General features: G+C 34.3%; 2 protein-coding genes and 1 pseudogene across 2 annotated transcripts; 1 reads left to right on the top strand and 2 right to left on the bottom strand.

Annotated features, from left to right (window-relative positions):
* The first annotated feature begins 1443 nt into the window (after positions 1-1443).
* On the top strand, positions 1444-7487 carry LOC113769315 (flavin-containing monooxygenase FMO GS-OX-like 8). The gene is made up of 7 exons (XM_027313774.1): positions 1444-2023; positions 2215-2285; positions 3220-3378; positions 3730-3812; positions 4983-5118; positions 6093-6266; positions 7287-7487. Exons 1-7 carry the CDS (start codon positions 1444-1446, stop codon positions 7485-7487), a joined length of 1404 nt encoding a protein of 467 aa, XP_027169575.1.
* Positions 7488-17279: 9792 nt separating this feature from the next.
* On the bottom strand, positions 17280-17773 carry LOC113769314 (annotated as a pseudogene).
* Positions 17774-17988: 215 nt separating this feature from the next.
* LOC113768803 (uncharacterized WD repeat-containing protein C17D11.16) lies at positions 17989-23885 on the bottom strand. Its single transcript, XM_027313299.1, has 17 exons — positions 23415-23885; positions 22969-23103; positions 22321-22517; positions 21925-22004; positions 21727-21822; positions 21498-21621; positions 20464-20522; positions 20318-20386; positions 19939-20009; positions 19746-19842; positions 19397-19471; positions 19178-19276; positions 18938-19081; positions 18832-18861; positions 18663-18725; positions 18478-18555; positions 17989-18378 (listed from the first exon to the last, which is right to left on the bottom strand). Exons 2-17 carry the CDS (start codon positions 23085-23087, stop codon positions 18298-18300), a joined length of 1482 nt encoding a protein of 493 aa, XP_027169100.1. The 5' UTR covers positions 23088-23103; positions 23415-23885; the 3' UTR covers positions 17989-18297.
* Positions 23886-24930: the final 1045 nt, after the last annotated feature.

The following is a 24930-nucleotide window of genomic DNA, read 5'->3' as shown; positions in this document are numbered from 1 at the left end:
TTATCCCAAACAAAATATAAAATAAATTAAAACAGTATAAAAGTAAAAAATAATATAATATATTATTTGTCCAAATATAATAATTTCAACTTCACACAAATTAAATAAATTCATTTAGGATTAAGTAATTAATGCCTTTGAAAAAAAGAATAACTTAGTTTAGTTAGATAAAATTATTTTTAATTCGTAAACGGGTCATATCGGGTCATATCAGGTCACCACGGGTTGACCCGAAATCGACCTGTTTTCTTTTCGGGTTCATCGGGTCCAACCCGATTCTGACCCGAATTCTCGAAACCTCAACCCAAACCCATTAATTTCGTGTTAGGTTCGTGTCGTGTTTTCAGGTCGTGTCGAAAATTGCCACCCCTAGTTGTATTGTCGGAACATATTTACCCAAGGATTGTCTATTAATCAATGGGAAAAATCCACTTTTCGTCCTTGAACTTTGAACTAGGGACACATTTCGTCCCCAAACATTTAGACGCACCATATTTAGTATATAAATTAATTATTTTCGGTTACATTTCATCCAAAAAGGATAAAATATTTAATTTGGATAGAAAAGACTGACGTGGCCGTTAATTTTAACTGAGAAATTGATTTTACTTAATGGTCAAGTGCCAAACACGTGACTTTCTCTATCCAAAGTAAGCAATTTACCATTTTTGGATTAAATTTGATAAAAAATAATTAATTCATATACTAAATGTGATGAGTCTAAAAGTTTGGGGATGAAATGTGTCCCTAACTCAAAATTTATAGATGAAAAGTAAATTTTTCCCATTAATCAATACATTCATGCTTCTATGGTAAGGGCATCCAAAAGAATCAGCTTCCCAGATATTATTGTTCTGGCATTATTGAAAGTGGTCGTACACCACCCATGTTTTGTCGTACCTGTAGGTATCAGCAAACAGCTAACTTGCCGGCCCAACCGCCCGAGTATTACAATCAACAGCACTCAAGCACTATAGGGAACTTACCAAACAGGCCTATAATATTATTGTTAGTTGAAATATCTTAAGTAGTATCAAACAAAGACATGATCATTTTATGTAAAATTATAGAAAGATTACTTAAATAAATGGAATGTACGATAAATAGTAAAGTGGATATTCATGCAAATAATAGAAGAATTAAGTGAATATTATAATTTTATTTTATATATTTTTAGAGTGCGTTTGGTTCAATCATCGTGATTGGTGGTGCCTTTCATCCATTCCGTTGTACATAAAACTGTAGAGGGGTTATAAAACTATTTTAAAACCTCAGAGGATCTCATATAACAATATATAAATCTACGGGAGAATTACATATAATTTACGCTACATTATATAGTCTTTCATTTGTGTCTACGACTCAATCAACCATATAACCCCCTTCAACCCTTGCATCAAAGCACCAAAAACTTTGTGCAAGATACAAGAAGCAGTAAAAGAAATGATTTCGGAGGGACGTACTTCTAAAAATGTGTGTGTTATTGGTGCAGGTCCATCAGGCTTAGTGGCTGCTAGGGAGCTTAGAAAAGAAGGGCATGGTGTGGTAGTTCTTGACCAAAATCATGATATTGGAGGGCAATGGCTTTACCATCCAAATGTTGAAGATCAGGATCCTTTAGGAAAGTGTCCTATCCTAAAAGTTCATAGTAGCATTTATGCATCTTTGCGGGTTATTTCTCCTAGGGAAACAATGGGTTTTATGGATTTTCCATTCAGAGTACGGGAAGGGAGAGACAGTAGGAGATTTCCTGGACATAAAGAAGTTCTCATGTACTTGAGAGATTTTTGCGAGTGGTTTGGACTAAAAGATATGATTAGATTCAACACTAGGGTCGACTATGTTGGAATGTTAAATCATGAAGAATGCAATGATGATGGCTTGAAATGGACAGTGAAAAGCATTGAGAAGAAGAAGGCTGGTTATGATGATGATGATCAGAAGGTGGTGGTGGAAGAACTCTTTGATGCGGTGGTTGTTGCCACCGGCCATTATTCTCAGCCTCGACTGCCTACCATCAAAGGTACTTCTGTGTTGTGACCAGAAGAAAAACTGACAAAGCAGAATCTACAAAATAAAACAAATAAAAAACTAATAGAAAGAAAAATGTCATAGCATAGTGATAAATTTAGCTACACATTCTCTAATAGACACAAACTGAATGGTAGTTAGCTTCTGTACATAACTATTCATTATGTGCTTACAATGGTTAAGGTATGGAAGCATGGAAAAGGAAGCAGATACATAGTCATGTCTATAGGGTTCCAGAACCATTTCGCAACGAGGTAATGCAAGAAGGTTATGTTAGATCACTTATTCCCATTTTGTTTTTTTTTTTTTTTTTTTTTTTTTGGATTTTGAGGATTAGAGGGTATATAGGGTCAGAAATATTCTTGAATGCTTAATTACATTATAATTGAAAAAATATAAAAGAAATAATTAAAAAAATCACATACGATCGAATTAAAATGTATACCTAAATTTTAAGTGTAAAAAATTGATTAAACATATTTTTCAATCATTTTTTATGGAAATGTGTGAAATTTTTGTTGTGAGCCTTGCAAAATGATCTTGGAGAACATCACCACACGAGATCTTGAGTGTGTAGTCCATTGGAGTGAACTGATAGAGTAATTAGCATGATTCATTATCGTCAACTCAACCACTATGAATTTATGTTACCATAATATGATCTAAAATAGAAATAAAGAACCAATGTGTAATGAGAATTGTTTGCAATATGAAATGATGTAAGTGCGTTTAATTTGTGTGGATAGAAAAAAAAAAAGTCCAAAAAAGTATAGGAAATTAAGTTAATTAAGTGAGATATATCCTTTTATCTAACAAAAAGATCTATATCCTTTTACTTAATTTCGGCATTATTTTTACTAACGGTGAATTGGGAGTTTTCCTCTAGATTTGGTTAATATGCAAGCAAAAGCAATGCACAAAAGCTGATTTTATCTACTTCATGAAACTAAAAAGTTCCTTGGCAAGCTGTGAAACTTTGCCAATCACAATGTCTACCAACTTTTGCACTTAGAAGTGGTTAATATCTATAGATAGGAAAATTTAGATAGTTGAATTAAATGATTTGATGAAAAAGAGAAGGAAAGAAAAAGTCTAGTTTCATTATAATGTGTAAATATTTTGCGTGTACGAACTTGTATTCTTTTATGGTTATCAATATGTATAACGTAGTTTCATTATATTTAGTAGGTGGTTGTTGTAGTTGGAAATTCATATAGTGGGCAAGATATATCGATCGAACTTGTACCTGTGGCCAAGGATGTCCATTTGAGCGTCAAAGATTTGGAAATTGCTGAGGGCTTAGCAAAAATTATATCCAAACACTGTAACTTTTATCTTCATCCACAGGTTAGTAAATTATTTATATCTTGTATGTCTTTAGTTAAAAAAGTTTTACAATAATGTTTCTTTTAAATAAACTCTCAAAATTAACCATCCAATTGGCGCTCAATCTCAATTGGGAATGAGATTAAGTACAGTTGACCTTAGCTGTAATTGGTACGGTTATTATACTCTTTTCATGATTTGGTATATACTTGTATAACTTTTGTTATACGTCACGAAATATAATAAAGTTACGTGAATATACACTGAATTATGAAAGAAGTATAGCAATTATACTAACCACACTTAAAGTCAATCGTACTTGGGACCCCAACGTATCTCAATTAGTCTAATAAAAAATTATGTTTAATGCAGATAGAGTCCCTACAAGAAGACGGACGAGTTACATTCGTAGATGGATCTTTGATTTTTGCTGACAGTATTATATACTGCACAGGGTAAAGATTACGCTTCATTAAATTAATTTTAGCAACTCAATTGACGAGTTTTACGATTAGATTATCAACAGAGCCATGAGAATAATTGCATGGAATTATCTCTTTTATGAACTAGTCATATTTTTGCTATCTTATTACTACCGTTTTTTTTTTAACTGTTGTAAGATTTACTTCAATTGACATGGTCACCACCGACACATGCTTAAAAGACCTCTCTCGTGATTCACGTGCTCGTCCAGGATGTCCAACAATTATTTATACAGAAAAGTGTGAATTAAAATAGTCCCCCTTCTAATGTCTAAATTAAAAAATTTTCCCCTCAAATGTTTAATTTTTTTTACAAAGTCCTTATAACAAGTAAAGTTCTGTTTCATATGGCAGACTTCAACCGTAGTTTGTCCGGAATTATGACAATTTAGGGTCCACTGTAATTATCCATAATCACTTCATTTTAGCATGCAAAATAATAGTAGTAAATTATAATTGAAAATTGTTTCCCTTGAAGAATTCGCAATAAGGACCTTTCTTTTAGATTTGTGCTATCTAGACCATTAATTGTATGGTATAATTGTCAGAACAATTGAAGGGATTCCTTTCCCAACTAGAAAACAAATGAAGCCAACATTTTCTTGCATGTGGTATCATTTTGATTTTTTACACTGATTTTCCACAAGTTAAAAAAAAAAAAAAAAAAACCACATTACGTAATTTTTACATCAAGAAGACTGACTCCTAAAAACAAGGACGGCCCCTCCCCGTCCCTTAAGTTCTAGATATTTATGTTTTCTCCCCTTAAAATTTTAGAAAATTTAAAAAGCTTTTATGTATTTTATACCATCTGTCCCTCCCCCCAAAATTTTTAAGAAATTTTATGTTGATGTGAAAGTTTATATGTACATGTATTTCGTCCCCTCAAATTAAATTTTCTGATTCCATCCCTACCTAAAAAGGTGCAAATATGAAGAAACCACTGATTGTGATTTGTGGCATCTCCAAAATCTCACATAAACAAAAATCGGATTCTTTTTCAATCATTGGACTTAGCGTAGTATTCTCTTCAAGATGAAAGCTATTTATTTCATGGCACCATCTAAATATTTGAATAATGGGTAATAATTAATACAATTAAATCATGAGAGATGAAACTAATTAACTAATGTGTTGGAGCAGGTACTCGTACTCATTCCCGTTTCTTGACACTAAAGGAATAGTATCGGTGGATGATAATAGAGTTGGACCTCTTTATGAGCACACATTTCCTCCCAAGCTGGCTCCCTCTCTCTCATTTGTTGGTATACCAAGAAAGGTAAAAATTTCTAGGACTACTTTTAAATAGACATAGGATTATTCTCTTGTAGTAATTCTTGATCTTGCATAGTGTAAATTCCAGTTAGTGATTAAAAAAAAAGTATCAATTTTGTATTGACATTGACTTGATTTTATTCCTTAGTGCTTTTCACAACTTGGAGACATATATGCGTTAAAATTATCAATTTTAACAATGATTTAGCAAAATTTTGACGTGGAGAACTCAGGCATAACAAGTTATTGCCGAATCTCTTTTTTTTTTTTTTTTTTAACTCTGATCAACTTAGAGTGAAAACATATTTGTGAGGCCATAGAGAATATTTAGGAAGGTCAAGTTAAATTATCCTAATATTGCATTTTCTTTTCTATTTTTTTTAGCATGTGATGGGGTAGAATTTAGGAAGCGGGAGGGAGGGGGGAGGGAGAAAGGAGGATTTGAACTTAAGATTTTTAATTTTTGGGGACTCAACTTTAGCCTATAAGGCAAAGTTTTCATTGGCTGATTCATTTACTTAATTAACATCATTGAAACTTCAATATGACGAATATATTATAGACCTTTTTTTTTTTTGCAATGACTTTTGAAGGTTGATCTTGCATATGCCACCAATGTATGCACTAACGAATAGATACATGCCACATAATTCTAATTTAAATTTAAACTGTAATTCTTGCACATGTGGTATAATCCAATTTCTTAGGTGAATAATCAATCTTTGAAGTGAACGTTTCGAGGTTCAAATTCTTAAGTACAATAACTGAATATGACAAAAGTAATTGGAATTAGTGAGTAGACTAGTAAAGCATTTGTGGTCGGCTTCATATATGTTAACAATTGCTCAAACATTCTCGATTGCATCTGTAAACATGCGTAATTTGAATTACCATGTCCTACAGATATATAATCATCATCTCATTTTTCATTGTTTTAGAAATTTATTATTAATTTTTGGGCTCAACTTTTTATATTAGATCATAGGGTTCCCCTTCTTTGAGTCACAAGCAAAATGGGTAGCTCAACTTCTTTCAGGGAAAAGAAAATTGCCATCACAGGAAGAGATGACGAAATCCATTAAAGACTTCTACAATTCAAGGGATGTTGCTGGTATTCCCAAGCACTATACTCATGAAATAGGCGAGTTTGAGGTAATTTGACTAATTTTTGTATGCAATCCTTATTGTTTCTGTGAGTAAACATTTGATGCGGAAAGGGCAAAATCTTGGGTTATATGAATATATATATATATATATATATATATATGTTGTGTAAATATCTTGCACAGGTACTGATGGCTAAAATTTAATTTGCACTATGAAATGATTAACAGAAATCATAGCAAATTTGACCTTAAAAGTGAACACCAATTCGGTGAAATTTATCCCTTATGTTTTTCTCCTTTTTTATTGCATTATTTATTGGACCATAGCTTTTAGACAGTGATTGAAGGTCTTCTCTTCTTGGGGAAAAGGGTCTTATTGTAGACAATTTATATATTCATAGAGTACAATGACCAAAATTGAAAAGGAAAACACTATTGTCTTTCTCTTTAGCAGCAAAATAATCCTTTTCATTGATATGAAAAGAAAGCTTTACATCAAAGTAATCGCTACATACATCAAGTTATGGTAGTCTATACACATGGAATCAAATCTAACAGAGACTACCAGAATTGAATCCCAATGTTAAACGCTAATTATCTAATTAAGAAGACCACTTGAACCCGTTCAAACATTCGGTTTCTGACAGTGATCCACACGAATACTTTTAACTCAAAATCTCTAAAGTTGAAATTGCTTAAATTAAAAAAAACCAGCAAATCAATGAAGATCCCCCCCTCCCCCCCCCCCCCCCCCCCCCCCCCAAAAAAAAAAAAAAAAACAAGTATGAGTTCTAGAATTTTCCTTAGTCCTTGGCACTTTTGTCCAAAACTTTCATTGCATACCAGTTGCACTTCTCTCCCTTGTGTTCCCTTTCCCTTCCAGTTATTAACATCTTTCCGTCTAGTACCTAACATGCCAAGCACTAGGTTTTTATGGCCCGAACTCAGAGTTCATTTGCAATTTCAAGATTTAAGGCACTAACTTTCTTGAAACACTTTTGATTTTTTTCATTTAAGGCACTAACTTTTGGAATACATGAATTCATATATGAATTTTTCTTTGCAGTATTGTGATCGGTATGCAGATTACATGGAATTTCCACATCTAGAAGAGTGGAGAAAAGTGTTATGCAGGTCTGCTGTGAAAAATTCATATGCCAACTTGGAAACTTACCGTGATTCATATTCTGATGATTATGAGATGCTTCAAGTGGCTCATCAAAGCCCTCACTTCACCCAACTTGGAGATCATGCCATACCTCTCTAAAGACACACATATTTTTACTTTAAGAACATTATTGTCACTTAAGAATTGGACCATTTGTTATAATATTATTCAATTCTTTTTCTTTGCTCTTTATTTTTTCCCCTATTTGTTCTTCTTGGAAAACAGTTAAAAAAGTAAATGATGAATATGCGACGGTGCAAAAGTTTGATGCCATGATTTCTGAATATGCTATTGAAGCAAAGGAGGCTTACTCACAGGAAATCAGGTTTTTTTTTCTTTTAGGAAATCATGTTAATTTAACATAGATAAAAGGTCTTTTTATTTTTCCTTTACTTCGAAAGTCCTGTTTGCTCATACAGCTATTAGAATAATTTGTGAAGTTTTCTTTGTTATCAACTAGTCATTTTCCACTTACTAGTCCTTGGTTCTCAAGACCTTGTCTTGCATATATCGCCATCAGAACAAAATTTAAATTTTGTATAGTTGTCATTTATCTAATATAGAGAGTGTACACGTTGTTAATGTAGGAAAGATTAATCTATACTTTAATTGTGGAGTTTTCTTACTTATCAAGTAGTGATTTCCCAATCCCCACTGCTTGACCCTTCTAGATCTTGTTCGCACATATCGACCAATGATATAGTCTGGTTTCGGATTAGTTTTTCAGTTGAGGATTTACAAATATCTAAATTTCCAATTTGTTTTGTTACATTTGGTATGCAGTTAAGAAAATGTTAATGCTGGTTGAGTAAACCAAGTTTCTAGGAATTTCTGTCAATGCAGTTGATTTTACTTTTCTTCATTTTTATACAGGAGTTGACTTGTATATTTCATATGGCAGAATCTAACCTTTTCTTAACCAAAATACCCTTGATTAATCATGAAAAAAAAAGATAAAATATGATGGCACCATTGTATATAGGAATGAAAAGTATAATTTGAGGACAAAATAGGACAAAAAAATCATTAAGGACGAAATTGATTTTAGTAAAAAAAAAAATTTAAGAATCAAATTGGCAAATTTCCTGCAGCAAAACGTCCACAAACAACAAAGACACCTGCATACATCCAGACAGAAAAGGAGTTTCCCCGGTTTTACTCCTCTTTACACAAGCTACACCTGCAGAAACTTATAATAAGTATCGCTATAGTACCAAAAGGATTTATTAGTTTCTAAAAACCTCAGGTTTAAAGAGGCTTAATAAGGAAAAAATTGTTTTCCACAATGCCCACCTACAAGGGTCAAAATCCATCAAATTGTCCAAGGCAGGCCAGTTTTCATTACTTGAACCAACCTTTTACCATCTTGCCATATCTGAGTATGTTTTAATTAAATTCATAAATTTTGTACACAAGCTGTGACCTCAATACATGGTCGCAATAAAGTGTAAGGAAACTTCAGAGTTGTTGAAAAGGTTTGATCTCCTCCGAATGCAAAGATTGTCAAAGGTTTCATTGACAGCAACAACAGTGCTTGGAAACTTTCCAGCTAGAAAACAAGGGTTGTATATCCATATACTTTTACCGCTACTCTGAACACTGATATCTTCCCCGGATTCTTCACCAAGAAAACACCAAAATGGGTTGTGCAAATCATCCTAGCCCTCATATGGTTGTGAATTTTATTTCTCAAATTGCCAAAAAGGGGACACAGATATTGTGTAAAAAATGATAATCTCCGGACACTCGACATTTTCAATGAAATGTTGTTGGGTGTGGGCCAGCTCATTTGTGGGCCAACCCACTTATGCAAATGCTTGAGAAACCCTCAAGCTTAAATACTAAGGCTCCGTTTGGATTAGCTGTTTTTGGGTTTGTTTTTCAAAAACACCACTGTAGCATTTTGAATCTGAAAAACAAGTCCGTTTGGATTAGTTGTTTTTGGGGTTGTTTTTCAAAAACTATATGAAAAACTTTTACTGTAGATTTTTTTGGATTATTTTTAGAGGTATTTTTGAAACACATTTTTGAGTATTTTTAGAATATTATAATTTTTATATTTTTAAATAAATATAGATTTATGCATTTATGATCCATTTATATTTACAAATGTATAGATGTATATTATTATAAATGAATAAATTATAAATGAATATTATATAAATGTACAAATTATAAATTATAAATTTTATATTTATATGCATTTATAATACCTTTATAGATATTTATCAATAAATATATTTATATATTCATATAAAAATATATAAATGTATTATATTATATATAATACATAATATAAATATATTTATAAATGTATAAGTGTATATTATTATAAATGTATAAATTATAAATGAATATTATAAATATATTATAAATTATAAGTGTATATTATTATAAATGTATAAATTATAAATGAATATTATAAATGTATAAATTAATATATTATAAATATATATTAATATTATGTAGAAATGTATTTATATAATTAATATAAATGTACATATGTATTGATATTATGTATAAATGTAAAATTAATACTCCCTCCGTCCCACTTTGTTAGTCTTGTTTTCCTTTTTCGTCCGTCCCAAATTATAGTCCACTTTCCCATTAAGAAATGTAGTAATCTTTCAAATTGTCTAAAATGCCCTTATTAAATATCTTGTTATTAATACATTGTTATTAAATACTAACCCACTACATTGAATACATTGAATTTTTCCAATACTAACCCATTAGCTGTAACTGATATTAATTGGCACTCTTCGTGATTAGCATAAGGGTATTTTAGGAAATTATTAATCTAAATTTATGTTTCCAACCAAATTAATTACACTTTCTTAATCTGTGTGAAAAAAAAACCAAGACTAACAAAACGGGACAGAGGGAGTATTATGTATATTAATATAAATGTATAAATGTATTAATATATATAATACATAATATAAATGTATATTTAAATGTATAAGTGTATATTATTAAAAATATATAAATTATAAATGAATATTATATAAATGTATAAATTAATAAATTATAAATATATATTAATATTATGTAGAAATGTATTAATATAATTAATATAAATGTATACATGTATTAATATTATGTATAAATGTAAAATTAATATTATGTATATTAATATAAATGTATAAATATATTATATTATATATTATACATAATATAAATGTATATTATAAATATACATAAATATTTATATATTATGTATAAATGTACATTTATATAAATGTATAATATATTATACGTTATATTATATATAATTTATATAACATATAATATTTATGTAAATATATTATAAATATATAAAAATATATTATAAATAAAATAAAATATTTATAATATGTATGTATAAATATATAATATTAGAAATGTATAATATATATAATATATATTATTATTAATATAATTTATGTATAATATACATAATTGAAATATACATATTAACATATATTAATATATATTATAAAACAAAATTGAATAAATATATTTATAAATTTATATATAAATAAATGTATTTATATAAATATATAATATTTATTTCAATTGATATAATATATATAATATTATACATAATTGAAATAAATATATTTATATTAATATAATATATATATAATATACATAATTGAAATATACATATTAAAATACATAATTGAAATATACATATTAAAATATATTAAAATATAATTGAAATATACATATTAAAATACATAATTAAAATATACAAATTGAAATATACTTATTAAAATATATAAATTAAATATACATAATTGAAATATATTTGGAGTTGTTTTTGATATATTGTTTGGATATGGTGTTTTTGAAGTTGTTTTTGAAATACACGTTACTGTAGCATTTGGATTGTGAAAAACAGTTTTTCAAAAACAGGTGCAAAAACACTCAATCCAAACGCAGCCTAAGTGAGCAGCTGCACGAGAAAATTCAAGCTTCGGTCTTTGTGTGAGAAAAAGTGACAGCTGCCACTTTGAGAGAAAAACGAAGAGAGAGAAAGAGCTAGAGAGAGAGAAACTTTAAGGTCTTGATTGGAGGGTGATTCGAAACCCGATTGAGATGAAATTTTACACACGCGATCCTCTCGTCAAGTTCTACTCATCTGCTAATTCAGATTTTAGATTTTCTTTTCGTTTGGTAACACCTTTCCAAACCCACTTCTTTGACAGTTGTAGTTTTGGGGGGTGATTTTATAGCAGACTTGTTTGGTTGATATTGGTGCTATTATTGTCATCCGAATATTTCGGATAGACCTGTGTATTCCCATTATTGTGATAGTTGAGATTTTTTGACTGGACTAGGTCCCGTGATTTTTTTCAATTTGGGTTTTTCACGTAAAAATCTTGGTGTCCTGTGTCTTTATTTTTCCTTGCATTTTATTATCACTATTGGTATTATTACTTGATAATTTGGTTTATTCCTATTTTAACTGGTATTTGGGGAAAGAGAAATTTATCTTGGGCTAATTCTGATATTGTGTGCCTGTACTGGTACCCCTTTCCCAGCAAGTGGTATCAGAGGAGTCAGGTTGGGCTGCTCAATTGTACCTGTTAAAAATGGATGATTCGGATAGTGGTTGCATGATAAAATTGAATGCTACTAATTATTCGATTTGGAAGCCTAGAATGGAAGACTACCTGTATTGTAGAGATTTGTTTGAACCTGTTCTAGGGGATAAATGTAGACCAAGTGATATGAGTGATAAAAAATGGGCTAATATGCACTAAAAAACTGTTGGTAATATTAGAAAATGGATTGGTCAAAGTATTTTTCAACATTTTGCTAATGACACCAAAGCTGATATATTATGGAAAAAACTTGAGAGTGTGTATGAAAGAAAGACAGGTTTGAACAAGACTAGTTGTCTGAAACAGATTACTCGAATGAGATATAAGGATGGGGAAGATATGACTGAACACTTGAGTAATTTTCAGGGATTGACAAACCAGGCAACTATATTATATTTGAATCTGGATGATGAAGTGCAGGCTTTATTATTATTCAGTTCACTACCGGATAGTTGGGAAACCATGGTGATCTCCATCAGTAATTCAGGTTCGAATGTGTGTTGACCATGGCTATTGCAAAAGAGGCCGTGATGAATGAAGAGTTCAGGAGAAAGGAACAAGGAATTGTCTATGAGTCCCAGGCCCTAGTGACAGAAAAGAAAGAAAGAAAAGGGAGAAGCAAAAGTAGAGGACCCTACAACAGGAATGACAAATCCAGAGGCAAGTTTGAGTCGCGAAAAATATTGCATGCTATTATTGTAAAAAGAATGGGCATTATATGAAGGAGTGCAGAATCCTAAAACGGGATCAGGCTGAGAAAAAGGTTAAGGCGAAGGAAAAAGATGATGAGGACATTACAGCAATTGTGACAGCCCATAATGACATGTTTGTGTTTTGTGATGAAGGTCAAGTGAATATTATTCATTATGACAGTGATTGGGTAGTTGATTCGGGTGCATCCTACCATGTTACTCCTCACAGGCATTTCTTCTCAACTTACACCAAAGGAGATTTTGGATATGTTAGGATGGGAAATGAGGTCTCATGCAAAGTTGATGGCATGGGAGACATATATTTGAATACAAATACCGGGTGCCAGCTGGTATTAAGAAATGCTCAACATGTTTCTGATATTCGCCTTAATCTTATTTCTACAGGAAAACTTGATGATGAAGGTTACCATAGCTTGCAAGGTGGAGGCAAATGGAAGCTCAGCAAAGGAAATCTCGTTGTAGCTAGAGGAAAGAAGCAGAGTACCCTCTATTTGATGCAAGCCAAGTTGGGGAAGGGAGAAGTTAATGCAGTTCGTGATTCATCAATTGACCTTTGGCATAGGCGACTTGAGCACATGGGTGAAAAAAGGATTCAGACACTTATTCGCCAACAACTCCTACCTGAAGTTAGAGGTAATGCGCTTAAATCTTGTGTTGACTGCATTTATGGGAAACAACACAGAGTTGCATTTCAAAATTTTTCTCCATCTCGAAAATTGAATCCGTTAGAATTGGTACACACTGATGTTTGCTATATGAAAGATAAGTCTCTTGGTGGTGCTATTTATTTTGTAACTTTTATTGATGACTTTGCTAGAAAGGTTTGGTGTTTTGCTTCGAAATCCAAAGATCAGATTTTGGATGTGTTTAAAGACTTTCATAGCAAAGTTGAAAGAGAAACTGATAAGCAGTTAAAGTGTGTACGTGCTGATAATAGTGGTAAGTACAGAGGACCATTTGAAATCTATTGCAAGTCCCATGGGATCAGATTGGAGAAGACTGTGCCAAAAACTCCTCAAAAGAATGGAGTAGCAGAGAGGATGAACAGATCCATCACTAAAAGGGTCAGATGTATGCTCTCTAATGCTAAACTACCAAAATCCTTTTAAGGTGAGGCAATGAGGACTGCAGTTGATTTGATAAATCTTTCTCCATCAGTTCCTCTAGATGGTGATATTTCAGAGAGGGTATGGACGGGAAAAGATGTGTCCTTTAAGCACTTGAGAGTTTTTGGTTGTCGAACATTTGTTCATATTTCCAAAGATGAGAGGTCAAAACTTGAGGTAAAATCAAAGTAATGCATTTTCTTGGGTTATGGACATGAAGATTTTGGTTATAGGTTATATGATCCTATTGATAAGAAGGTGATCAGAAGCAGAGATGGTGTCTTCTTTGAAGATCAAACCATTGAAGACATTGATAAAGGTGATAACTCAAAATCCTCAGATGACATTCCTGCTAGCTCAAATTCAGATCCAGATCCAATTCCAGTACCTGTTGATTTTAATCAAGGGGGAGCTGAGACGGAACAGAGAGAGGATGTTAATGATGATGATAATCCTACTGCTGATGAACCTGAGCATGAGGCGCTACCTACACCACCACCGTCACCACAAGAAAAGCTTAGAATATCTACTAGAGAGAAGAGACTTTCTGGCAAATATAACTCTCATGAATATGTGTTGTTGACAGATGGAGGAGAGCCCGAGTCCTACGGTGAGGCTCTAGAGCATAAGAATAAAGAAGACTGATTACGAGCCATGCAAGAGGAGATGGTGTCCCTGCATGAGAATCATACTTATGACTTAGTGAAACTGTCTAAGGGTAAGAGAATTCTAAAGAACAAATAGGTTTACAGGTTGAAAACTCAGAAGCACACCTCACAACCAAAGTATAAAGCAAGATTGGTTGTGAAGGGATTCAGTCAAAAGAAAGGTATAAATTTTGAAGAAATCTTCTCTCTTGTAGTAAAAATGTCATCAATTCGAATTGTTCTTGGTATTACAGCCAGTTTGAATTTGGAGATCGAACAACTTGATGTGAAGACAGCCTTCCTGCATGGCGACTTGGAAGAGTAAATCTACATGGAGCAACCTGAGGGGTTCAAAGAAAGTGGTAAGAAAAATCTTGTATGCCGTCTCAAGAAGAGCTTGTATGGGTTGAAACAGGTACCGAGACAATGGTATAAGAAGTTTGACTCCTTTATGACAGACCATGGGTACCACAAGACTACATCTGATCACTGTGTTTATGTGAAAAACTTTTCAGATGGTGATTTTGTTAGTCTCTTACTATATGTTGATGACATGTTGATTGTTGGTCGTGATATTGTGAAGATTGACAGGTTGAAAAAGAAGTTAAGTAAATCCTTTGCAATGAAGGATTTGGATCCGGCTAGACAGATATTAGGGATGAAAATCTCACGTGACAGGCAAAATGGGAAGTTTTGGTTGTCTCAAGAAAAATACATTGAGAAAGTACTCAACAGGTTTAACATGAGCAAGGCTAAGGAAGTCTCAACTCCACTTGCAGGCCACTTTAAACTGAATATCAAGCAGTGTCCTACAAGTGAGAAAGATAAAGAAGACATGAAGAAGGTTCCTTATGCTTCAGCCGTTGGTAGCTTGATGTACGCTATGGTTTGCACCAGGCCAGATATTGCTCATGCAGTTGGAGTGGTCAGTCGGTATCTCTCTAATCCTGGTAAGGAACATTGGAATGCTGTCAAATGGATTCTCAGGTATCTCAAAGGAACTCCTAGATTGTGTCTATGTTTCGGCAATGGTAAAACTATGCAAGATGGCTACACTGATGCAGATATGACAGGTGATCTTGATAATAGGAAGTCCACATCTGGGTACTTGATGATTTTTACAGGGGGAGCAGTGTTATGGTAAATTAAGTTACAGAAGTGTATCGCCTTTTCTAGTACGGAGGCAGAGTATATTGCAACCACTGAAGCATGCAAGGAGACTCTTTGGCTGCAGAAATTCCTTCAAGAGTTGGGTATGAAACAAGAGAAGTATAGTCTTCATTGTGACAGTCAGAGTGCTATTCATTTGTGTACAAACTCTACATTTCACTCTCGATCCAAACACATTGATGTGAGATATCATTGGATTCGGGAAGTACTGGATTCCAAGTTATTGACACTTGAGAAAGTACATACAGGTGATAATGGTGCTGACATGTTTACCAAGACATTGCCTAAGGAGAAACTCTTGTTTTGCATACAAGAAACAGGTTTGGTGGAGCCCCTCAAATGAGCTGGAGAGGGAGATTGTTGGGTGTGGGCCAGCCCATTTGTGGGCCAACCCACTTATGCAAATGCTTGAGAAACCCTCAAGCTTAAATACTAAGTGAGCAGCCGCACGAGAAAATTCAAACTTCGGTCTTTGTGTGAGAAAAAGTGACAGCAGCCATTTTGAGAGAAAAATGAAGAGAGAGAAAGAGCTAGAGAGAGAAACTTTAAGGTCTTGATTGGAGGGTGATTCGAAACCCGATTGAGACAAAATTTTACACACGCGATCCTCTCGTTAAGTTCTACTTATCTGCCAGTTCAGATTTCAGATTTTCTCTTCGTTTGGTAACACCTTTCCAAACCCACTTCTTTGACAGTTGTAGTTTTGGGGGGTGATTTTATAGCAGACTTGCTTGGTTGATATTGGTGCTATTATTGTCATCCGAATATTTCGGATAGACCTGTGTATTCTCATTATTGTGATAGTGGAGATCTTTTTACTGGACTAGGTCCCGTGGTTTTATCTTGGTGTCCTGTGCCTTTATTTTCCCTTGCATTTTATTATCACTATTGGTATTATTATTTGGTGATTTGGTTTATTCCTATTTTAACTGGTATTTGGGGAAAGAGAAATTTATCCTGGACTAACTCTGATATTGTGTGCCTGTACTGGTACCTTTTTCCCAACAAATGTGATACAAGGAAACAGGCCAATTATATCGGATGATCACAATTTTACACTGCTTGAATCAATATCGCTTGACAAACAATTAAATAACAAAGCAAAACCACCTTATCTTGTCCAGCCGTATGCCTTCAGTCCTTCATACCCATTTTCGTGTTCCTCTTTACTCAGCTGCCAATTTCTGCATTAACTTTCGAAATATGCTATATGCTATTTGATAATTAAAGGTTCTTAGCGCACCCACAAGTGGCATTCCCTCTACTTGAATGGTCATATCCATACAAAATTGCATCCATCATCTACATGCAAGGAAAACCGAAACAAGAAGTACAACATTTGCTAACTTCTCTAAACCTAAAACACATAGGGGACAGGATAGTGCCTCGAAAATTTCTCCAACCGTATACCACCTTTAAGAACAACGACAGGACAAGCTTTGTTAATGCCTCATCACACGATTACGGTTTTCTAGGTGTCAGCAATCACCAGATGAAAGACCCATAACTCTCTAGTTTACATATCTGTAGGGCTGTGCATCGAAATCGAAAGTGATAAATCGAAAGTTTTCAAAATTTTGACTTGAATTTTTCCGACCGAATTCGATTTCGAAATGGCCAATTTCAATTTTGAATTCGATACCGAATTCAAAAACATGTTTTCCTAAGATATATTGGGGAACCAACTCAACAAAACCCTAACCATCAAAACCCCACTGTATATATCCAACCATTTTGCCATCCTAGCTGCAACCACGGTGAACGGCGTGTTCAAAGTTCCAGTGGAAGCATCCCGAATTGCAGCGAAAAAAGCCAGGGTGGCGGAGTGGACTAAAGGCTCCGGCAAGCCATGAAAGCCTTTCAATTGCAGGCCCAAATTGAGAACCTTGGAGGCCGTAAGAGCGAGAGCCAACATCGTAGTCACCGTCCTAGTTGAACCAATGAGCAAAGATAGAGCGGAGTTCTAGTAACCAGACATTTTGGCAGCTGAGTTATTGAGGAGGGTTGACGAGGAAGCGGTAATTATTGCCGGCCTTCTAGGTTTTGCCAAGGAGAAGGAAAGCCACAGAGGATAGTTGCAGCAGCGAGGTTGTTTGGAGAAATAATGGTAGGTTTTCAGAGGATTAGGGTCTGAGAGGCTATCAGGGAAGAAGCCATCTGGTTTTGGCTCGAACAAAATCTCCGAATTCTGAGGACTGTGGAGTTGATTCTAGATTTGCCCAAGCTATCTTCCTTCAATTGGGCTTGAAGTAACTTTTGCAAGCCTTATCCATTCTTGTTTTATTCCAATATTAGTACTTTATTGTTAAAAAATATAATATTATATATATAAATATTATTAAACAAAATCGAAATCACAGTTCCGATTTCGAAGTCCTACTTCGAAATCGGTAATTCCGATTTCAAAAAATATATTTTGGTCGAAATCAAAATTACTGAATTCAATTCCGAATTACCAAAATTCCGAATTCAATTCGAAATCGGTCTCGAAATCGGAATTTTTCGACTTTGCACACCCCTACCTATCTGCATACGTGATGAATTCCACTCATCATTCCTCCTAGACAAGAAGAGATAGTTACAGTGGTATTCCAATTGGATCATGAAATAGAACTGCCGTAATCAGCAAATATATGCCACAACTCTTTTGTGCCCGAAATATCAAATCCACAATCCTCGAGTCACGACTGGGCTGATCTATTCTGATTGGTGTATTTTCCATATTTAGTAGAAACTGCAGCATCCGATAGAGTCTCCCATAACTGCAAATATTTAGTAAATAATGTTATAGTCATTCAATTAATTTAAAGACGAGAAAAGGAAATAACAATAGGCACAAAACACTGAACTTTGCCACTCACTTCCAATTTTCCCTTAGATCCACCAATGGCTAGCAGAAAGGGGCATTCATCGGAGAATGAAACAGAAAAGACAGCTCCCTGACACAATTCCAAAGGAAGTTAAGTATACTAAATTCCAGATGTGATGAGCAAATTCTCATCGGTACAAACAATACAACAGAAACTAAAGTGAGAAAACCACATACAGCTTTTGGATTTTTCGAGGCCACACACGAAGGTTGATTGTTGGACAAATCCCAGAGTTTTACCTGCCAGAAAACATCACAAGGATTTTGAGCATCCATTCGAGCCTGAAGATAAAAAGTCAACAATCGTATGCACGCAAAAGATGAGCAGAAGTATTGAGTAATTTACCGTTTTATCCATGGAACCAGTTGCAAGAAGCTACAAATTTGGACAGAGCAAAGTCAGTATGTTATTGTGGAAGTTGGAAATCCAGCAAGGGAAGAATGATAAGTACATTTGGAACCAAGCGATTGTACGTAATAGAGCACACTGCCTTGTCATGTGCATGAAGGGTGAAGCTTGGCTTTGGATCGGAAGAGAGCTTTGAACTAGAAGCACGAATATCAAAACCAGAAACCATTCCATTCTCAAGACTGACCTGAATATAAAGACAAACAGAGATATAAGACAGTCTAACAAATATGGGGGACAATTCTTTGGATTGAATCAAACAGGAATTGAGAAAAGCACAGACCACAAACGAGTGCTCAGCATGTGGATCCCATGCCAAACTTTCAACATCAGCAGCAACTGACCATTTAAAACCAGTATGCGAGGATATCCTTGCATCCTTCTACAGGACATTATAAATTTGAGTTTAGATCTTTTAGCAAATATCCAAGGAGTAAAGAGACATCATAGATTCATAACCTTTTCAAAAGATGACCAAATAACAGACAGATAAATCGTGTACCATGACTACTGAATGATCAAAAGAACCGCTGAGGAGAACTTGTGGCACAAAATGATTCCATGCAACTGCTTGAACCTGATGACACATGACATTTCAGAAAAATAAAAGTTCCTAACCGTATACAATTACATGGATAAGAATTTAAAAGAAAAAAAAGTCAGACGACTATCAAGATTAATAGAAATTAGACACATGGTCAAGAAAAAAAATTGGTCTAAGTTAGAAGGAATCTGCCCTTTGTCTAGAAACTAAAAGACAGAATGTGTTATAAGGAGAAACAGGGTAAATCTAAATGCATCATTTTCTCAGATTTCAGAAAGAATTTACTGGAATAGAATTTAGTTCTTGCCTTGTCTGAGTGGTGCTCCATGGTGTCACTGCACTTTCCAGTTGCAACATCCCAAATCTTTACCATCTTGTCAGCGCTAGCACTTGCAAGTACATTCCTGGATATTGATTTGCAGGAGTAGGATTAGACAACACTAAAATATAAGGATACACAACAACTACAAACAAGTACAACTAGTAAAGAACTTTAAGACCTGTATTCCTTGTTCCAAGCAAGTCCTAGTACTGAATCAGTATGACTATCATCTTTGTATTTCACAGATTTCTAGAAGAAAAAACAGACAAAGTAGGTAAGATGAATATAAACACAGTTTAGTCAGATTATCACTGGTAAAGAATAAATACTACAGAACTATCAACATATCAGGGGAGTGCTGTTGAAAGAGACTTCCACCATTTTTCAGGAAAAATACTACAATAATTGGATAGAAACATTTTGTAAGTGTTAGATCAAATTCTTTCCCCTGCCTCCCATTCTCTTTTTTCCTTTTCCATTTCCTTTTTAGGACTAGAACTTTGGCTAGAGAGTGTTACTTGTCATCAAAAGGGTAAGATAAAAGTTCGCAAATTCACCTTCTTTCCCTTCTTCTTTTTCTTTTCAACAACTCCCCCTAATACTGCAGATGGTTGGACTTCATCCATCTGACCATAAGCTAGGGTCAGAACACATCTTCATAATAAGAGTAAAAACTTAAAATTGAAGACTATAATGCACATACAACATCAAGGTCCCATATTTCGATGGCTGGCTCCATTGAGCCCACAGCTACGAAGTTCCCTATCAACAAGAGTAGTGATCAGAGAGAAATCAACTTTGTTCCAACTTCAAGAAAAGAAAGAACTTAAATGTAAAAATAAAAAATAAATTAAAATCAAGCAAAAAACAAGGATCACTTCAATATTCTTCCTCCAAAATAAGAACTCATATCTCATCATGAAAGACTGACCAAGTAGGATTTCAGTGGCCGCAAATTATTCCATTTAAAATAACACATTATCCCCCCCCCCCCCCAAAAAAAAACCCAAAAAATTCCCCTCCCAAACGAAAGAAAAAAGATTCCATCAAATAATAAGCTAAAGGCATTGTTTCTCTTACTGGTGCTACCAAACCAAAGATTGTTGTCATTCAGTAGAAGCACTCAAAGAAAGCCCAAGTGATCAGAATAGGAGACGCAAGATCTAAATCCTCAACACAAGCAAACTTGATATCCAAATGCAATACAGAGCATGTTACCCCAATTTTAATGACAATCAGCAAGTAAACTGAAAAAGCTGATGCATCCTTAAAAGAAACAATTACAGAAACTCCCAACAAAGTAGACAAAGCAGCAACACTAACATAGAAGAATTACTACAAACAGTAGCATCAGGGAAAAATCAGACCAAAGAACAACAGCAATAGAAAAGCTTAAATCAGAATAAGACCAAGCTCTGAGATTCATAACTACATGTTCCCTTATTATTTTAAAATGATGGAAATTTCATGGCATTCACATGGTCTCAGACATTAAGATATAAAAGCTAAAGAAGTCAATAAGCAAGTACAATGATCAAAATCTGCAACCCTCATGGAACCAGTAGCATAATCTTTCCCATGAGTAGTTTTAATTGAGACACAGTAACCTCTGACCCAAAAGAATGAACTGAAGAGCATAAACATCCTCACCACTTCTGTGATTCCCACCCCCTAAAAAAGAAAAAGAAAAGAAGCCATAAGAATTATATGCACATTCTACACTTAATAAAATCATACCTTTTTCTCCTTCCTTGAGAGGGCAATCAAGCCATGCCAAACAGAGGGGAAATGCAGGAATAACAATATCATGGTGAACATACATGTTTGAATCACCTTCTTCTGAGCCCTCCAATATCCATACCTGGCCAAAAAAAAATATTAACCTCAACTCAGAGGCTTTCCCACCCTACTCTTTTCCTTTATTTTTATTTTTTTTTGGAGCCTTATCAAACTAACTATTACGTGCCTCCAGATGGCTGACATCATCCTCATTCCGTGCACAAATTATGACAGAATCCTCTGGACTAATGGTCGTATCGTCAAGATCTACAGAATCCTCATCCTTATAACAAGCATATAAGCAAACAAATAAGAAATATAACAGCCACCTACCATTAACAGCAATGAAATAATAAAAAGTGAACACTATCATAAGAAAACATACATCCTTGTCTTTCAGATAAGGGTCCATCTCATTACTTGGGTAATATAAAGTCCGAAGTCCCTCACCAAACAGCTCAAACCCTAGTTAAAAGAAATAAAACAGATTCACGTGATGGTCAAATAAGAAGACAAATGTTGAATGGGAACTGTGTCTATCAATAACATATTCTATGCATGGCAAATAAGGCTGCCACTTGCCACCACAAATAAGCAAGTTTTGCAGCAGATAAAGGCCAAAAGTTATATCGCCATGCCTATAGTAGCTTATATATGAAGCAGATAAATGAAAGTGATATTGTAAGATGTATGTAGATCAAACTCATTTGGAGATGCGGAAAATATGAAAAGATGACAAACAGAAAACAGTACTTGAGACAATTCTCCAGTATGGAGTTACCATCATCTTCTTCATCATAATTATCCATGTCTAATTCCTTCAGGGCATCTGCTATGCTGTCAGTTTCTGGATGTGTGCCCTTTGAACCTTTGCCTAACGCATCGGCAGCAGCAAGTGCTTGCGCAACTTCAGCGTCTTGCTTGGATTGATCAAGATCCATACCCTCGTCATCATCATTATCATCTCCAACCTCTTCTCTGAAAACAAAAGAATGAAACACCAAAGAGGACGGAAAGCTCAACCGAACTATACTGTTGAAAAAAAATTTTGGTTATAAAATGTGATTTTAATCTCTCTATTACCTAACTATAGACTGTATGGATCTAAACGCAAATGCATGAGGTTTGACATTTTACCATAGCTTTCTTGTATAGCTGTATCAGTAACGAAAATGCAGATGAAACCGGCATTGTTAGAGCAAAAGGAAAAGGTAACAGAGTTGTGTTTTGTTATTAGGTGAATCAAGGAATTAGCAACTCAGACAGTGGAAATGTTATATATAGCCACTAAACTTCCATAACTGGCTACCACTTCAACTATTCTATCCACAATCTCACCAAGGAAAATCTTATTTAAGCAATGAATCCCGTAGCGAGACGAACAAAAAGGTATTTAGCACCCAAAAAAAAAAGAAAGAAAAGAACTCACCGATTGTCGAGAAGATCGTTCTTCAAAATCTCCTCAATCTCTTCTTTTGAAGGCGGCTCAGCAGCAACAGGTACTGGCTTTGAGGCACCTTTCGGAACCCATGAAATAGCTGATATCATTCTTTATACTTGTGTCCTATCAACAAATAAGGACCAAAACCAAATTAGTCCTACCAAAAATAAGTGTGTATAAAAGGCCACATAAATTCGTGGTTCAAAAACTCGGCCGAGTCTTGAGTCCGAGTTCGAGTCGTCACCGGAGCTTCAGCTTCCATTCCGCGACCTGTCGGCCATGTCCTGGAGACGAACTCCGGGACTCAAAAGAGCAGCCGAGTCTACCGAGTCAACCCGTAATGACTCATCATATATCCATGCACAGAGGCTTTCACCATGACTTTCAAGAGACTTTTAAGGTATAAACAAACTAAACAAAAAAAAAACACTTACCCCTATCCAATTTACGAGAAATTGCACAGAAAGACAGCAATAAACAAATCAATCTTTAATCCGAAATTCTCTCTTTGAAGACTCTTCACTAAACAGCAGCAAGTGGGCGGCAGATATTCAAGAGAAGGAGAAGGAAAAATAAAAGCGCGAAGAAGACGAGAAGGCTTTCAGTATCATAGGCACGGGTGGGTGGGGGTCATCAAAATTGGAGAGGGAGGGAAGAAGAATGGAAGGCAGACTCGAGGGAGGAGATGGTTACGGTGGTCAAACTGTCAAAGCTACCCGGTCCTTTGGTTGCTTTGAGCGGATATTCCCAATCTGGTCTGATAATTTCAGAAACCTGCTCTGAGCCGGAAGCGATTTCGGCGGTAGATGGTGGTGGGAAAGACTGAGCCGGAGGCGCCAAATAAATTCAGGTAGGGTTTTAGGACACTGCAAAAGCAAAGAGCTTTCACGGTTTCACCACTGTCACCCAAAATTAGGAAAAAAAATTAAAACAAAAAGGAAAAAGAAAAAGAAAAGGGGAAAAAGAAGTAGGGAAAATGGCTAATTCAGTCCTTTCAACTTTTTTCCTTAAGTCAATTTTATCCTCAATCTTTTAGTTGGATGCTTTTAGTCCCTTAACTTAAATTTAGTAGCTAAATTTCATCCTTTTACGATGACGCCACCAATTTGTTTAATTTCGGCACAAAGATGACCACTAAGTTAGGGGCAACATAGGAATTACAAGTCAAAGTCATTCTTAAAGCAAAATAAAAGCTTTTCTATTAATAGGGACAATGTTGCAATTGTGAAAATTTTATCATCTTCTACAACGAGGTTTTCTATTACTGTGTTCAAAATTAGTTTATTTATTCAATATCACAACTCGAAAATTACCCCAAACAAAAATTTTCTTCAATCATAGTCTCAATAATATTTCTTTTTCTTCAATTATTTGACTGCGTCATTCATACTTTTTTTTAATGAAATTTATGTTACTGCTCATTCAACAATATTACACAGCCACGAGCTTCCCTCTGACACACTCCTTCTCTCTTCAAACTCACCAGCTCTCATATTTGGTCACTTCATCTCTCTTTGCCTATTCTATCTTTTTCCATCAATTTTTTTCTTATTAATTACCTCTAAAAGAGTTTTAGAGGCTACGACATAGAAAAGATAAAAACTAGTATTTCTCTCTTACATTAGAGATTCTAGGGGATATTTCCATTATGGGTGCCACCACTCCCGCTAGCCCTCTATAGGAGAGGAGGAAGAAATCATTCAAAGTTGCCATCTCCACCGTCAAATCATTCCAAGCATTTTTGCTTGGACAAATTAAACTTGAAATTTGGATGTTTTGTTGTGATTTTAGCTAATTTTTTTTGTCAAATTGGTTGTAACAAACGTAATTGAGGCAGAATTACTTTGATTGGGGATAATTTAGGTTCGATGGTGTTATAATTTGACAAAAAAAAGGCTATATTTCTTTCTACCTATCTCATGTTTGATTAAAGGTCTTACGTACTTTAAC

This window comes from Coffea eugenioides, chromosome 4 (assembly GCF_003713205.1).
Source record: "Coffea eugenioides isolate CCC68of chromosome 4, Ceug_1.0, whole genome shotgun sequence".
In the NCBI taxonomy this organism is placed as follows: Eukaryota; Viridiplantae; Streptophyta; class Magnoliopsida; order Gentianales; family Rubiaceae; genus Coffea; species Coffea eugenioides.
Note: the sequence above shows the minus strand (reverse complement) of the source record. Positions and strands in the feature narration are given on the sequence as shown.

What these genes read in the sequence shown, in the direction of transcription:
- LOC113769315 (XM_027313774.1), top strand. Translation starts at nt 1,444, where the DNA reads ATGATTTCGGAGGGACGTACTTCTAAAAATGTGTGTGTTATTGGTGCA. An exon ending in TCGACTGCCTACCATCAAAG is followed by an intron (nt 2,024 to 2,214) that starts GTACTTCTGTGT and finishes ACAATGGTTAAG; the next exon opens with GTATGGAAGCATGGAAAAGG. An exon ending in ACTTTTATCTTCATCCACAG is followed by an intron (nt 3,379 to 3,729) that starts GTTAGTAAATTA and finishes TGTTTAATGCAG; the next exon opens with ATAGAGTCCCTACAAGAAGA.
- LOC113768803 (XM_027313299.1), bottom strand. Translation starts at nt 23,087, where the DNA reads ATGATATCAGCTATTTCATGGGTTCCGAAAGGTGCCTCAAAGCCAGTA. An exon ending in GCTTGGAACAAGGAATACAG is followed by an intron (nt 19,843 to 19,938) that starts GTCTTAAAGTTC and finishes ATCAATATCCAG; the next exon opens with GAATGTACTTGCAAGTGCTA. An exon ending in GATCTAAGGGAAAATTGGAA is followed by an intron (nt 18,379 to 18,477) that starts GTGAGTGGCAAA and finishes AAATATTTGCAG; the next exon opens with TTATGGGAGACTCTATCGGA.